The sequence below is a fragment of the Peromyscus californicus genome, unplaced genomic scaffold (genome assembly GCF_007827085.1).
Source record: "Peromyscus californicus insignis strain IS unplaced genomic scaffold, ASM782708v3 Scaffold_16__1_contigs__length_79575227, whole genome shotgun sequence".
Taxonomy (NCBI): Eukaryota; Metazoa; Chordata; class Mammalia; order Rodentia; family Cricetidae; genus Peromyscus; species Peromyscus californicus.
This window is the reverse complement of record NW_026294458.1, coordinates 18,344,477-18,359,104: the sequence shown is the minus strand read 5'-3', so window position 1 is coordinate 18,359,104 and position 14,628 is coordinate 18,344,477. Positions and strand designations below refer to the sequence as shown.

The window sequence follows — 14,628 nt, the reverse complement described above, 5'->3', positions numbered from 1 at the left end:
GATGCAATCCTATGGAGAACAATGCTCTCAAAATTATTATTTTAAATCCACTTCTAGGAATTTACTCCTGACATATACTTGTACATGACTAAAAAAGATATGGACATGGTTCTTTTACTGTGTCTTTCTAAGGGTAACAACTTAGAAACAGTTACATGTTAATTAATATAGGACTGCACATAAAATTATGATACATATACAATCTATACCATGAAATATGCATATGTATATATAACAAAATATTATGTTATCACTTAAAACAATGGAGATTTATGTGCTAGCATGACATAATTACCAAAATACACTGTTACATGAAAGAAATAAGGTACAGGACTGTGTATGTGGTTGTAGCGGCCATGAAAATATTCCATTCAGCTCTCCTGCTGATGGGAAGATAAATACACACAGCTATGAAAATGTTCCATTCACATCTCCCGCTGATGGGAAGATAAATATTGGCAACCCAAACACTATACTCAAAATCTACCACAACTTCCATTCCAACACTGTACTTCCCATGGGCTACTCGGGGCCAGCAAATGAGGATGGCATGGATTCTCTTGAGATTTTCTCCTGTAAGATGCCAGACATTCCTGATGAACAATCTCAGCTTAATCCTTAAGTCATTACAGCCACACCAACTCTTCCCGGGGTCTTTGTGGCAGTGTGATGCCTCTCCTTGTCTTCCCTGGCTTCTACCCTTTTCTCCCACAGATATCTTCTACAATGAATTTCTTGCATAACACATCCCACTTTGATATCAACATCTCAGAATACTGACAAACAGAACAGTTTGCTACCATTGTGTAAAAATGTGGGAGAAGATTCATACACATAAGAAATACATGTACTTCTCTGCATATGTAGAAAATAAAGTGTGAATATATGTAAAAAAAAAAAAAACTGATACCATGCATTGCCTCCAGAAGGAAGCTAGGTTGGGAAGGATATTTTAGAGTATTTACATTTTAAAAACAATTTTAAACCACGGGAATGTATTACGCATTTTTAAAAAATCTAGGTTGTGAATCAACATGCTTCAATTCAGGATAAACTTTATAAATTTGAGGCAAAACCCATTTACAATACATGAATTTTAAAAGATGGAAAGATAGCAGATAGTGTTATCATTTTCCTTCCCTGAATATTCCACATTTTCTAAAATAGATCCGTGTTTATGTGATAAGAAGGCTTGGTTTTAAACTGGACAATGCCTCTTTTCAGCATCCTTTGTAGTCCCACTGCCATGGACTCCACACAAGCTCTCGCCAAACCAAAACATTCCCTCCTTTATTATTGCAGAGTGCCAGCTTTTCCTAGCTTGAGTAGGTAAGATTATGGTATCTTGTAGGGTTTCAAAGTTGTCTTGGTTACATTTTTTCAAATGTAAGAGAGAGCTTGAGATACAGGAACAAGCTTCTTTGAAAGCACCCTTTCAGATATAACTATGAACATACAGAGAAGCATGGATTTTTCAAAGTAAGTACAGATTTGAGAATTAACCTAAAGATGGTTGCAGGCAAAGTTTCTTTAAATGGCATTTGAAAGAGAAAATATATAAGTAGAATTTTTACCAGTCTTACAGGGGATTTTGTTTTCAATGAAAAATGGTTCAATATTTTTTTGAAGGCTATCTCTAGTCTCAGAATCAACACTTGATGGAATTTTATTTCCTGATTAGCTTAAGTAAAAATTAGATATAGTTTATCATTCTTTCAAACTCTGCCAGTTCCAAAGTACATAACCGGTGTCGGAAGTCCATGTCAGTTCCAACAGTGACCTGCTTTCAGAAGCCGGTGACAAAAATACATAACACCATAATTCCGGAGAAGATACTTACGTCCAAACGCCTATGCAACTCTGGAATATCCGCAAATAGAATGAAAAGACATACGCCCATCTGCAAAATCAGTACAAGGACAAATATATCTGAGGAAACAAGAACACAGGCTATCATTTTGGGAAGTTGCTGTGTGAAGCATGAGTCTATTGACTGATACATTCTAGGTTAACGCTAGAATTACATTTACTTGATTTCTGCATCCAAATACAGCATATTGAACGAAAGCACTCATTTCTATGTGATGGGTCTCACCTCCATAATTTCTATGCATGTTCTTGATGGGGGGGCCCTTTTTATATGCATGTTATGTTTCAATTAGTGCAGGTGGTAAATATATAGAGAACAGCAATGATAAAATGCCCTTTCAATGAGTGCTTTAAAGACATTCAAGTAGCTGGCTTTAACACAAGTCATCTGCTTCAAATCCCTTTCTGGAAAACCAGGAATGCCATAAATACATGAAATTTTAAATTGTGATTGTATAAAGATAAGCATTCAACTGCTTCTTCATCCCAATGAGGAAAAAGATCAAGTAATTTTCCTGGGACACTTTTGTATGAGGACATTGATCCTCCAACTTGTGCTTCTGAATTTTTTAAATTAGAGGGTTAATACTAATATACAAATACATATCTCAGAAACAAATTAGGGCACCCACTTCTCCTAAACAGCCTCTCTGCCCCAAATTCCTCCAGCTAAGGGTGTCCCCAATGCTGTATAATGAGTTTCCTCTGGGCTGGACCTACTCCGAGTCTGTCACCAAACAATGCCATCCCGGCTGAGGGCTGTGCCCCTTCTCACATCCCTAGGATGAATCCGGACAGACACTGACAAGTAAAGATTGGTCTTTGCATCGATCTTCCCAACTTAGATGATCCCAAGAGAAATCACTAAAGACAACTTCTGGTGGCAAAACAGGATGAAAAGAGAAAGCCTCTCTTTGATGGGACGAGAGAGAGAGGCAGGGGAATGAGACTCCAGAATTTTTTGGAGCTCTGGAGTGGAAGTGGGGGGACTCTAGCTGAGACTCAGCTGTGCAGGTTGGTTCCTGAGTGACCTGAGCATGCCTGTTCTAATGATCAGCGATGGTCAAATCATCGTCATGCTGCTTCCGGGCAGTGTTACTCACAGTTTGTATAGGTAGGCTGCCTAAACGGTTTTCCTTTGGAGAATACAAGGGCCACGATGATACAGTTGATGGTTCCTAAAAACCATATAGTAGTATTCTCAAAACTCGAAAAGGGGCTGTGACTTCTGTTTTTCTCAGGAGCGTTTGGAGACGTGATGATGGCTGAGATGCTCTCATTTCTCATTGTGCAGGCACTATAAAGGAAACCAAAAAAGCCACAGAGTCATCAGAACACATTTGCATCTGGTGGCCACCGTGGCAAACGGTGTCTGGAGCAAACATCCCATATTTCGCAGTTGTCTCCATTGTGGTTTAAAAAAAAAAGACACAAAAATAAAGGAAAAATAAGGGCAGACAGATGTATACTCTTGTCTGTTTGAATTTGTAAATAGATACATGGGCAGATTCAACTGTCTACTTGATCATTAAGCTGCTGTGCATCCATCATGTATATTAAGGATACAGGGGGTGGAGGAGATGAGTAAATTGTGATTCTTCCCTTAGGAGATTTAAGAACTCCTAAGTCATACAGAGGGTGACATATACTTTATCATTGAACAGGGACAATTTTGAAAGGAAAAGATTTCAATCATTTCACCAGACATGGCCTAAACTGGGCTCCTTAAACTGGGACAAACAGGAGAGTTATGACCTCTAGCCACCCTCACTATTAAACAACACAGTCAATGGTGTGTGATAAAAGCACAGAGGGTTGTTGGAAATTTTCCCAAAAGACTTAAAGGAACTGAAACTCTGGGTAGGTGAAGACCCAGTTGGCTCTCTTCATGCAGGGCAGATGATGTTTGACAGAAATCAGACTTCAAGAAGCTGGATTTGAGGCCACACCGATACCTGTGCAACTCCATGAGGTACCAAGGCTGCTTCTGTACGAGGACAAAGCCCACGACGTGCATGGCCAAACTGAGAAGGATGTTGAGGATAACGGAGAGCAGCAGAGGTGGGGAGATCAGCCTCCCTGCAGGCCTGAAAGGCACTAGCTTGGGGTTGGCCCCGTTCAGATTCACTGCAAAATAAATCCAAGGTTTACATGCACGAGAGTGGGAAAATGTTGCATTCTTAGCAGTAAGAACGGTAGGATCGATGCCCCTGCCAACCCTCAGCCCGAGAAGCCTCTCCTTGCAGCAGATGGTGTTTGACACAGAGACCTATCGCTGCTCAAAGCAGAGGATATGAGACTGTGGAGCGCTCGGTCCTAGACGGGACACCTGTATCACAACCCATTCTCCCCAAACTCTGGGATCTTTGCAAAAGAAGGGCCAGAAAGAATGTGCAAGTCAGAGGCCCTCGATGGCAACAGTGAAACAGTGTCTTCCAGACACAGAGGGTGGCTGCACGTGTGACCTCACAGCAGCTGGGACAGCATGCACAAGATCTGTGCAAGTGCAAGCCAGACCAAATCCCAGCACAGGAAGGGGAGCTGGGCATAAAGTCCCGCCCCTGGCTGAGGAGCTACTGGATTGTTGCTGGGAGACAGGGAGTCAGTTTTCTTAAGCATGTATCCCCAATTAATGCAACCACGCTCCAATGGAAGGCCACACATACAAGAATATTAGTGCAGCACAAAGCATTGGAATAGGTTTATTTTTTTTTAAGGACACAAAGTTGGGTGGGAAGGAAGGAGAGTGAACCGGGAGGAGTTTGGTGAGGGGGTGAATGTGATAAAAAAAAATGACTGAGGTTGGAGAGATGGCTCAGCAATTACAAGCACTGGCTGCTCTTCCAGAGGACCTGGGTTCAATTCCCAACACCCACATGGTGGCTCACAATCATCTGTAATTCCACTTCCAGGGGGTCCAATGCCCTTTTCTGGCTTCTGCAGGCACCAGGCACATATTTGGTACACAGACATACATGCAGGCAAAACACCCATACATATATAAATAAGTAAATAAATACATACATATGGTACAAAATTGTTAAAGAACTAATAACTTGAAATAGAAGAATGATATAACTTCTCTGGTGCAATCATCTAAAGAAATAGACAACTTCAAGAGCATTATAAACTGGGAGAACAAAGCAGTTAATGGTTCCAAATACAAGTCATGAGGAAGTTTTCAAAAGAACAGACACAGGACAGTTGCAAGATGCCTGGGTTTTTTAGGTTTTTTGGGGGGTGGGGTGGGGATGGCCGATTAAGTTGGCAAAGACTATTAAATGATAAGAAAGAAAGATAGCATACACCCTTTAGTGAATTTTGTAGAAATGTGAGTTGAGACAAAACTTCAGTGCCAACAAAGAAATGAATATGAAAATGGAAAAACATTCCATTTTTGGTTTCCACTTTGGGAAATTTATCCTAATCAAAGCAATTAAAATTCCAGAACAATATTCGTCATGACATCAATATCAAGTTCAGTCTGTAACACAATCACGGTGAAGAAATGCTTCCCAGTGTTTAATGGCATCAGGAAAATGGAGAAGGCACACTGAGAGCTCCCTCCCCAGAGGAACACTGGAAAATATGCAAAACCCTCCAAACCAACCTTTGCCAGAGCTCTAGAAAATATACAAAAGTCTGTAGCAACATAGCAGAAAGTGAATTAAGAAAAAAAAAGGGGGGGGGACCTAACTTAAAATGGTAAGGATTTTTCAACTCTTCAAAAAATGTTTTATGTTCATTCATTCATTCATTCATTCATTCCTTTGTTATTATTTGTTTGTTTATTGCTTGTGTGCCCACAAGCACACACCGTGATGTGTGTGTGTGTGAGGTAGGAGATAACTTTAACATCGTTTTTCTTCTTCCACCATGTGGGTCCCAGGGATGGGTCTCCGGTTGTCAGGCGTGGGAGCGAGTGCTCTTACCCACGGAGCCGCCTCACTAAAATTACAGGAGAGTTTTGTCACATGTCTGCATGCGCCTGCCCTACTCCTTCACCCGCTAGGGATCAGTCTGGAAGATGGTACCCTGCATTTCCTGAGATGCTCTCTGGTCCATAGTCACGGAAGCTACACAGCAGACTTTACCCACAGGTTCATGTGCAGGTCTGCCATAATGTACCTAGCCACTACCTGAAGAAATGATCCCAGATTCTCATCTCCAGTTCACTTAATATGAGACTCCTAATATGGAATTCATTCAGGGCAAAAATAAAAACAAATTGACATGCAGTGCTTGAAAATACTCAAGATTGTCTCTAAAAAAGATAAGGGATGTAATGGGCCTAATAGAACCACTGAAAGCTGAAGAACCTTGGAGAAATCGGAGCATTCAACAGCATCTGTGTATGCTTTGGTATACAAAAGCTAGACACATGCCTGATGCTTGGTTCATGCTTACAGATGTAAAGCTCACAGCCCTGCATGGTCTCTAGACTCGGTGTGGGTCTGTCAAGTGCTGAGTACACACGACAGCAAGATCCAATCTGCAAAAGCTGAGGAAGCTGGTTTGCTCATTTATTTTTTAACTGCTAGAGTTCAAAGATGTCTCTGTCAAAACATGAGCTAAAGGAAACAGAGATGTTAGTGGCCTCTGATTACAGCAATATGACTTTGCAAATACAATTTTGGGAACTCAGTAATAAATGGATGACTATAACTTCCAACCAATAGCAAAACAAAACTATAAAACCTAGAAAAGGAGCTTAATCTTATACCCAAAGTTATTATATACACAATAATGCTCAGAACAAAGCAAGCTAAAAGACATCAAAGAATCCCACACATTAGATTTTATATGCAAATTTTCTATTAGCTGTTGTATATATTCTTAAAAATTAAATGAAGGGGCTGGAGAGGTGTCTCAGTGGTTAAGAACACTGGTTGTTCTTCCAGAGGACCCAAGTTCAATACCCAGCAACCACATGGTGGCTCCAGAGGATCAGATGCCCTCTTCTGGTATCTGAAGGCACTGCATACACATTATGCACAGATGTTAATACAGCAACACCCATACATATAAGATAAAAACACATGAAAACATTGTTATTTTAAAAAGAACTAAGTGAAACCATGAACAAAAATTTAAGGAAAACAGTAGTTAAATGAAATGAGACTGTCAACAAAACTATAGAAATTATTAAAAGAAGCCAAAAGGAATACACAGGAAATACAATAAATGATGTTAAAAGAATCATTAAGGGAGTAGGAAGCCAGTTCAGTGTGTAAGAGCACTTGCTGCTAAAATAAGATGACCTGGGTTCAAATCCTTAACACTCCTATAAGTAGGTGAACATGGCTCCACACGCCTGGTACAGCCCACCCAACAAATGAGGTGACAGTGGTAGGGAGGGAATCAGGATGTACTTGGAGACAGACCCAATTGGGACTGTCTTAGTCCATGTTTATTGCTGTGAAAAGACACTGTGACCACGGCATCTCTTATAAAGAAAAGCATTTAACTGGGGCTTGCTTACAGTTCCGGAGGTTTAGTCCATTATCATCATGGCGGAGAGCATGGCAGCATGCAGGCAGACATGGTATTGGAGAAGTAGCAAAGAGTTCTACATCCTGGTCCAAAAGCAGCAGGAAAAGAAAGACACTGGGCCTCGCTGGGGCTTTTGAAAACCCAAAGCCCACCCCCAGTGATACACTTGCTGTAAGAGGACCACACCTCCTAATCTCTCTCAAGTACTATCACATCCTGATGACCAAGCATTCAAATCTATAAGCCTATGGGGTCCATTCCTATTCAGTCCACTACAGGAATGTCATATGTATTAGACATACAGGGTAAAAAAAAAAAAAAAAAAAAAAAAAAAAAAAAAAAAAGCAAAAAGCCAGAATGACTACAGGTCTTTAATTTGAACAGCTAAGGAGGTAACAGTGCTATCTCATGGACTGCCCAAAGGCTTGGAGCACTAAGTAGCACAAACATGATACTCAGTAAGTTCACATAATTAGGTCTGGCAGAATTAAGAGGTTGGCTCAAGTATGTTATGTGTGGGCTCCATTAAATATGCAAAGCTGGATGCTTCATTCCAAAGCTCCAGATAATCATCTCGTCTATAGCTATAAACTGGGCGTTCATAACACAGAGATGACTTTAAAGTCATGTGACTAGTTGACATCCCTTAGAGCAAGGGTGCAAACTGAGGACAAGATACTCTGAGGACAGGGTTTAAGGAGATTTTTTTAAATAAAAAAAAAAAAGGAAAGAGATGGAAGCTGTGTCACTTATGTGGTAGACTAATTCGGCTGAGTGTGGTATCACTAAAGCGAAAAGAAACCCTTTGAGGAAAGAGCACTGTGATATTGAGAGTCCGGTGTTTAAGGAGAAGTGGCTATTGCTGTGGACAGCAGAAAGGCAAGGGGAACCTTGCAGCAGCAAGCAGGGGGTAGTGGCTGAAGTGGAATTAGCAGTTATCTCCACCTGAGCATGTCCTTTTGTATTTCTGAACATGTTGTTAGAGTGAATTGTCACAAGAACCATTAAAATCATGGGAGAAAAGGCAGAGAAGCAGAGCCACAGCACATGTCAAAGAGTTAATGAAAGATCTGGACCTTTGTAGAGAGTTAGGCATGGGCACCCTCCCAGACACTGGTGCCTAGGGTGGCTCCTAAGAGGGTATCGCTGTTGAACTTGAGAACCAAAGTGGACAGTGTATTTGAAATGTTATGTTCACATGAAATCCTGCACACAGACATTCAAAGCACTTTTATGCTTAAACTATAAAAACATGAAAGCACCAAGATGCCCTTCAGTAGGTAAGTGGAGAAATAAACTATGGCACAGGGACCACAGAATGTCATTCAGTCTGCTACAGAGGTGAACGTCAAGCTATGTAAAGTGTATAGAAAGGTCGAGTGTACACCGTCACTGTACGAAAGAGGCTGAGCTTGAAGGCCTACTGACTACGTAATTCCAACTGCTGAAGTTTCTGGAAAAGTGTAGAGACAGTGAAAAGACTACAGTGCCTATTAGAAGCTCTGGGGAGGGAGAGCAAATGGAGCATGAAACATTTGAGGGTAAACATTCTGTCTGATGGTGCAATGACAGACATCTGTCACCTGACACATGTCCAAACTCCTAGAGTTCGAGACTAAGAGTAAAGCCCAATGTAACTATGAACTTGGCAGGAATCATAATGTATCGATGCGTGGAAGGCAGTTGCGGCTAATGTGCCTCTCTTGGGGCAGGGGTGAGGTTGACAACAGGGGCGAGGCTGGCAAAGGGGTGAGGTTGAGGGCGAGATGGAGCGGTGTACACTCAGGGGAAAGGTACAAACTTGTGTCCTCTTTGCTGCAAGCCTAAAATAGCTTGAAAATGCATTCATAAATTGAAATTTCCCCTACGTAGGAGACAATCCACACACTCATTAGAAAGGTGGGAAGCAGGAGTCCTACAACGGCAGAATTGCCCTTAAGTGCCACTTTCCATGCTGGGCAGCCTCAGTTTGGAGGTCAGAAAGATCAAAGCCATTCAGCTCTACAAGTGGGACACATTTCAACTCCACCTGCACCTAAAAGCAAGCTGAAGTCAGTTTCCACCCATTTCCTGTTTCCAGGGTGCTTTCCCGTTCTAATTGATTGGTGCCCATTTACAGAAACGCTCTATTTTGTGGAAAAGGCAAAAATTCAGTTTTTCCCTTTGTTAGCATTTTCTTTTCATAGAATTGAGCACTCTGCGGCCCCACCCTGTGTCTCTGAGACTAAGTCATACATTCCTGCTACTGCTGCTGCCTTCATGACAGGCAAACCTTCCCGGGGTTGAGGAACGGAAGCAGGGGAAGAACCTCCAGGAAGAAAGGTGTAAAGCTCTTACTTGTTACACCAATAAGAGTCGTGATGGCCAGATCCTGGAATAGAAACTGGTAATTGGAAAGGCTGTTTGTCTCCTGGAAACAAAAAGGAAAGCAGATTTAAAAAAAAAAAAATGGCGCGCTTATCGATAAGATTTAGCAAAAGTCGCGTTAAGTGTCCCCCTGCTACTTTAAATTTTCAAGCAGCTTATTTGGGACATGGCATGGTCTTAGACCTGTTTGGGTTGGTGAGCAGTGGTGGTTGGGAGAGGGGGTTCCCCCAGTTCGTGAAAGCCTCTCACTCCAGGAGAGCCTCCTGGGTGTGCTTCCCAGGTGGGGTCTCCTGCATCAGGGCTACCCAGTGTTTGGGGGAACACCTGCTAGATCCATCTTTTCCCTTTTCTGGTGACTAGCAGAAAATGTGAGCTTGGTCCAGCACAACAAACCATGCATTCCCCTCCAGTAGTCAGTCATGTGTACCAGCTGTTTGGTGGCCTTCCACAATTTTCACTAATGGGAAGTTAGAGTGACTGAATTCACAACGTGTATCTTGGGTGTTGTTAGGAGAGAGTTGTTACATGCTTTTAATAAACTGTCTTTCTATTCTTGCAAAAGAGTGTTCAAGGCCCCGTCTTCGAGGATGTTGCTCCCCTGCTCTCACACATGAGTGCAAAGGAGATCATAGTATGCCATGTTGAATTATACTTTTGAGGATAATAAACTATTCCAAAATAATAAATAAAGCATTCCAAAATAGGATCAAATTCCTACAAGCAGCTTAACCTCCGGCCCCCTCATGAGAGAGTCTGAAAACCTATCTGAAAGCAGTGAGACCAAGAGATGGACCTACGAGAAAACAGACATGAAGGGAAAGGAGCCTGGATGAGATATCTGCAGGGATGGTCCCCTTCCTCGGAATTACTGGGGAGAATTACTTATTGAGTTCCCAAACAACAGTGACATCTCTTCTCCTTTTATATCCTGTTAAAAAAAATAAGAGCCACCACAAAATACACGTACTTTTATATCATAATTCACCAATTTTCAGATCTGTGTACTTAGGAATGAGAGCTATGCTGGTTTATTTACCCTTGAAAGTCAATTGCTGAGTTTTCATGAATGCTAAGCTCTAGTTGTTAAACACTAAAATTGTGCAAACATACCACTAAATTAATTGTGGTAAATTGAAGTTAGGGTATATGCAAAGCTCGATACTGCCTATTTATTTTCCTCCATTTGTTTTTTTCTATTATCTATGCTCCCGGGGTATTAACAGCTCCTGTGTCTATGTGGTACATAAGTGTGTGCTGCTATTGTATGTTTATACCCCTGAAATTGTAAAGCACCAATATTTAGGGAAGCCTGCTGGGATGGCTAACGTTGGTTTTCCACTTGACATACCTGGAAAAGGGATCCTCAACTGAAAAATTACCTCCATCAGATTAGCCTGCGGACCTGCCCGTGGGATGTGTTTTTGATTATTCATTGATAGAGGAGGGCTCAGCCCACTGAGCCAGGAAGCAATGTTCCTCCATTGGTTTTTCTGCTCCACACTCCTCCCTTCAGGGATGGATAGTAACTGATAAGCCAAACAAACCCTTTCCTCTCCTAAGTGGCTTTTGGTCCATATTTTATGACGGGAACAGAGAAGGAAGCTCAAACACCGGTTATTGAGCACTACTCCAGCACCAGAGTCCACTCTGTAGAGAGTGGGAGTGGAATAGCAGGTGCCTGGTCCGCATAGGAGAAAGCAACAGTGAGAATAAATATGCCACTCCATTCTGTTCCTCAGTTTCCCCCTGATGACCTGTTTCTATAGCAGAAAGCCACAGCTTGTCCACCATGTCTGTCTAGTCCTGATTTATGTTGTGAACTCTCGAGGACACGTCTAGGAGGCTCCTTGGTGCACCCACACCCTCTTTTCATCGAGTGAACAACTGCTTGCTTCGGCTCTCACTCAACAAGGCTTTGTCCCAAGTCATACCCAGTAGAGCAGCAGAACACCAACATACTGAATCATGCTGTACAGGGCCATGTACTTAAACATGCAGAAGGATGTAACGAGAGCTGCGCGGCCTTCCCTGTGGAAGAAAAGAACGAAAGTGGGTGAGGGAAATGATGGAGAGAAATTGGATGTCATTCTGTGCTTTTTCTCATCCAGGCTTTGCACAGCCATAAAAACAAATGGATAAAAAGCCAGACATCTGGTTCTATGATAGCTTGTCTCCAACCCTGGACAGCCTTGATCCAGTGGGAGCTAAATGGCTGGTTGTTCAGGAAAGGGCAGTTCCGGGCCAGTGTCCACAGCCTTGACCTGCCCATGGACTCCGGTTTACAGTTGCTTTCATTCATTATGCATGGAATTGTTTCAGTGCCTGAACTCATAGCCAGGAGACCTGGGAGCCGGTCTCAGACCTCATATGCACATGTGACTGTGATTTGGAAGCCCATCCCCCTGTCTCAGTGGCTGCGTCTGTGAACTAAGAGAAATAAGTAAGGCCTAGGAGCATTTTCAAGCAGGTGCTTCGTGAATTTGGCAAACATTTGATCCAAATTTCACCTCAGCAATTCCAACTTTTCCTAAAACTGAACTCAAAATAATGTGTGTGCTCAAATTACCTGTGCATCAGATTTCAACAGACGGAACACAATGAGCGTGCTCCTTTGTGCTGTTGTTGCTGGCTGATGTTGAAAAAAAATACCACAGTCCAGCACAAAACATGGAATTTATCACTTCTTGCTATTTCATATAGGGGTGGCAGTAGACTTCAATTTACTCACGATTGGTGTACTAACTCCCTATGAGTTCAAGACCTGATCCTCAAACCATCTCCTGCTGCTGCCATTAGCTCTGCCCAGGAGGTAATTTCTTCCCGTTTCTCACCTCCTCAAGTGAGGTTTTCCCCAAGACAGTCTAAAGCAACCAATTCCTCTTCCCCAGTCATATTACGACCTTTCACATTACCCCATTTTTTTTATAGCAAACAGGAATCTCTGTAAGAGCTGTCTTTGCTGATCTCCCTTAAATCCCAGCACTAAGCTCCTATTCAACAAACCCTACTCAAGTGCACGGATAAATATCTTAAACAAAGGAAGCTAGCCAAATCATTACATTAATACAGCAGAAAAGTATAATAGTTGATAAAACACATGATTTTCAGCTCTCTGTGGTCTCTGAGCACAGGTATATCAGTTATGTTCTCTTCCTCTTGGCTTCTTTATTTACAAAAGAAATACTAACCATGTCTCCATCTGCAGGCTATTTTTTTTAAGTATAATAGACTATTAAGTACATTTTAAACTATAAACACCTGCTAGCTGTGATGACCAAGATCGGCTACAATGCTGTCTCTACCATTCAAGCCAAACATACCAGCTTCACAAACACAGGACCAAGGTAAATTCAATGGGAGCACCAGAGACTAATAAAGATTTTTTTTAAAACTGGGGGTGAAGAGGGTATCTCAAGGAAATGCAAGGAGCCAAGAGGGAAGGAAATCAAGTGGGTTTTCCTGATCTCCCAGGATGAAGCATCTAAACTAGTAATTGCTAATGCAATTCAAAGCAGTGGCAACCCTTTAGAAAAACAATCCAACCAACGACGTTTACTGGTAACGGTACCACCCTCCCCCATGTTATTCAGAACCCCTTTGAAGTCCACTAGGCAGGAGAATGTACTTTTACAGAAAGCACCTCTCAACACATAGCTCTTCCACTTCCCCAGAATAATGTTACCTGCACCTGGAAGTCAAAAGCGAGAACAAGACTGGGCTAAGTGACTGCTTACTTGATGAGATGAGGAACGCATTCGATGTTTGCAGTTTTGGAAGTGAAAGGCGAGGCCACTGATGCCTCCTGCTCTGACAGAGAGATGCCAACATGAGCCATTTTCAAAGCCTGAAAACAAAGAGTCACTTTAGTACCGATGTATGCACACCTCTACAGAAGGTAATCTGCGATCCCCAGCCAGACTTTACCCTGTCTGCCACCTAAGAAGGAGGTGGCGCTAGAGAAGGTGTCACCAGGACACCTACCCAAGGAAGAGGGAACTCCAAACCAAGCTCTACCTTACTTAACATACAGCAACCATTGACTATTTTGTGGCTTTGATCAAAACCTTCCCAAATCCTTAGTGTCAGTTTAATACGTCTATGAAAATGATATCCATCCCAAGTATTTTTGAGAAATTATGGCCACAGCTACTTACCCCACAGTCATTGGCTCCATCACCACACATACCCACAAAGTAGCTAAAAAAGAAATATGAATTGTAGAGAAAATCAAAGCTAGTTTGTCCATAAAGCTAATTTCTCTAGTTAAAAAAAGAAGTAACCATCCTTACTTAAGGAGTTAAACTATTTACTGTAGGAAAGCTCCCCCTAAGAGACTAGTCAAAGCAATGTGTGACTGTATGGGTCACACAATGGAGTGAAATACCCTGCATGCACATCACTGGGCTTCCCAGTGCTTCACCGGCATTTCACTGACTTGAGAACAGTTTTTCCCTCCACAAAAATGGTAGTGATCACAACTATGTGATCCAATTTCCTGTCAATGAAACCTCATGGGGGACCATTATCATGGGGGGGCCACAGGATTTTATCTAGAAACCAGGTCTGGAGTCTTATGTCCTCATTTTGCCATTTTTAACATCAAGTGTTAGATTGGAAAGTGACTAATAAAGTCATAATCATAATCATAAGCATCTGAAAGTCAAAAGAGAAACCAAGACTGGGCTTGTTGGAGGAAATGTACCCTGTCGGTAGTCACACAGCTGAGAAATGAAGTGCCAGGCCCAGAAGTTAAGAAAAAAAAGCAGAAGTCTGCTTGAGGTCTGGAACTGTTGACTTAGGTTATGAATGGTTGGTTTCTTAGTGCAAGCTCGCAGCACATGCTGTAAACTTGGCTTTCACACTGCTATAAGGTAACTAGTTTATTCTGAGACCCTTCAT

The 14,628-nt window shown here is 42.0% G+C and overlaps 1 protein-coding gene across 7 annotated transcripts in view; it reads right to left on the bottom strand.

Annotated features, from left to right (window-relative positions):
* The window catches only part of Atp13a4 (ATPase 13A4), a 126,475-nt gene that overhangs the window by 7,816 nt on the left and 104,031 nt on the right, over positions 1-14,628 (bottom strand). For 4 of the 7 annotated variants that reach the window (XM_052740594.1, XM_052740595.1, XM_052740593.1 and 1 more), the window contains 7 exons: positions 13,884-13,926; positions 13,464-13,573; positions 11,661-11,757; positions 9,700-9,772; positions 3,825-3,996; positions 2,973-3,166; positions 1,841-1,929 (listed from right to left, as the gene is read on the bottom strand). In XM_052740594.1, coding sequence (XP_052596554.1) covers positions 1,841-1,929; positions 2,973-3,166; positions 3,825-3,996; positions 9,700-9,772; positions 11,661-11,757; positions 13,464-13,573; positions 13,884-13,926 — 778 coding nt within the window. The other 3 variants (XM_052740598.1, XM_052740597.1, XM_052740599.1) reach the window with 3 other exon arrangements.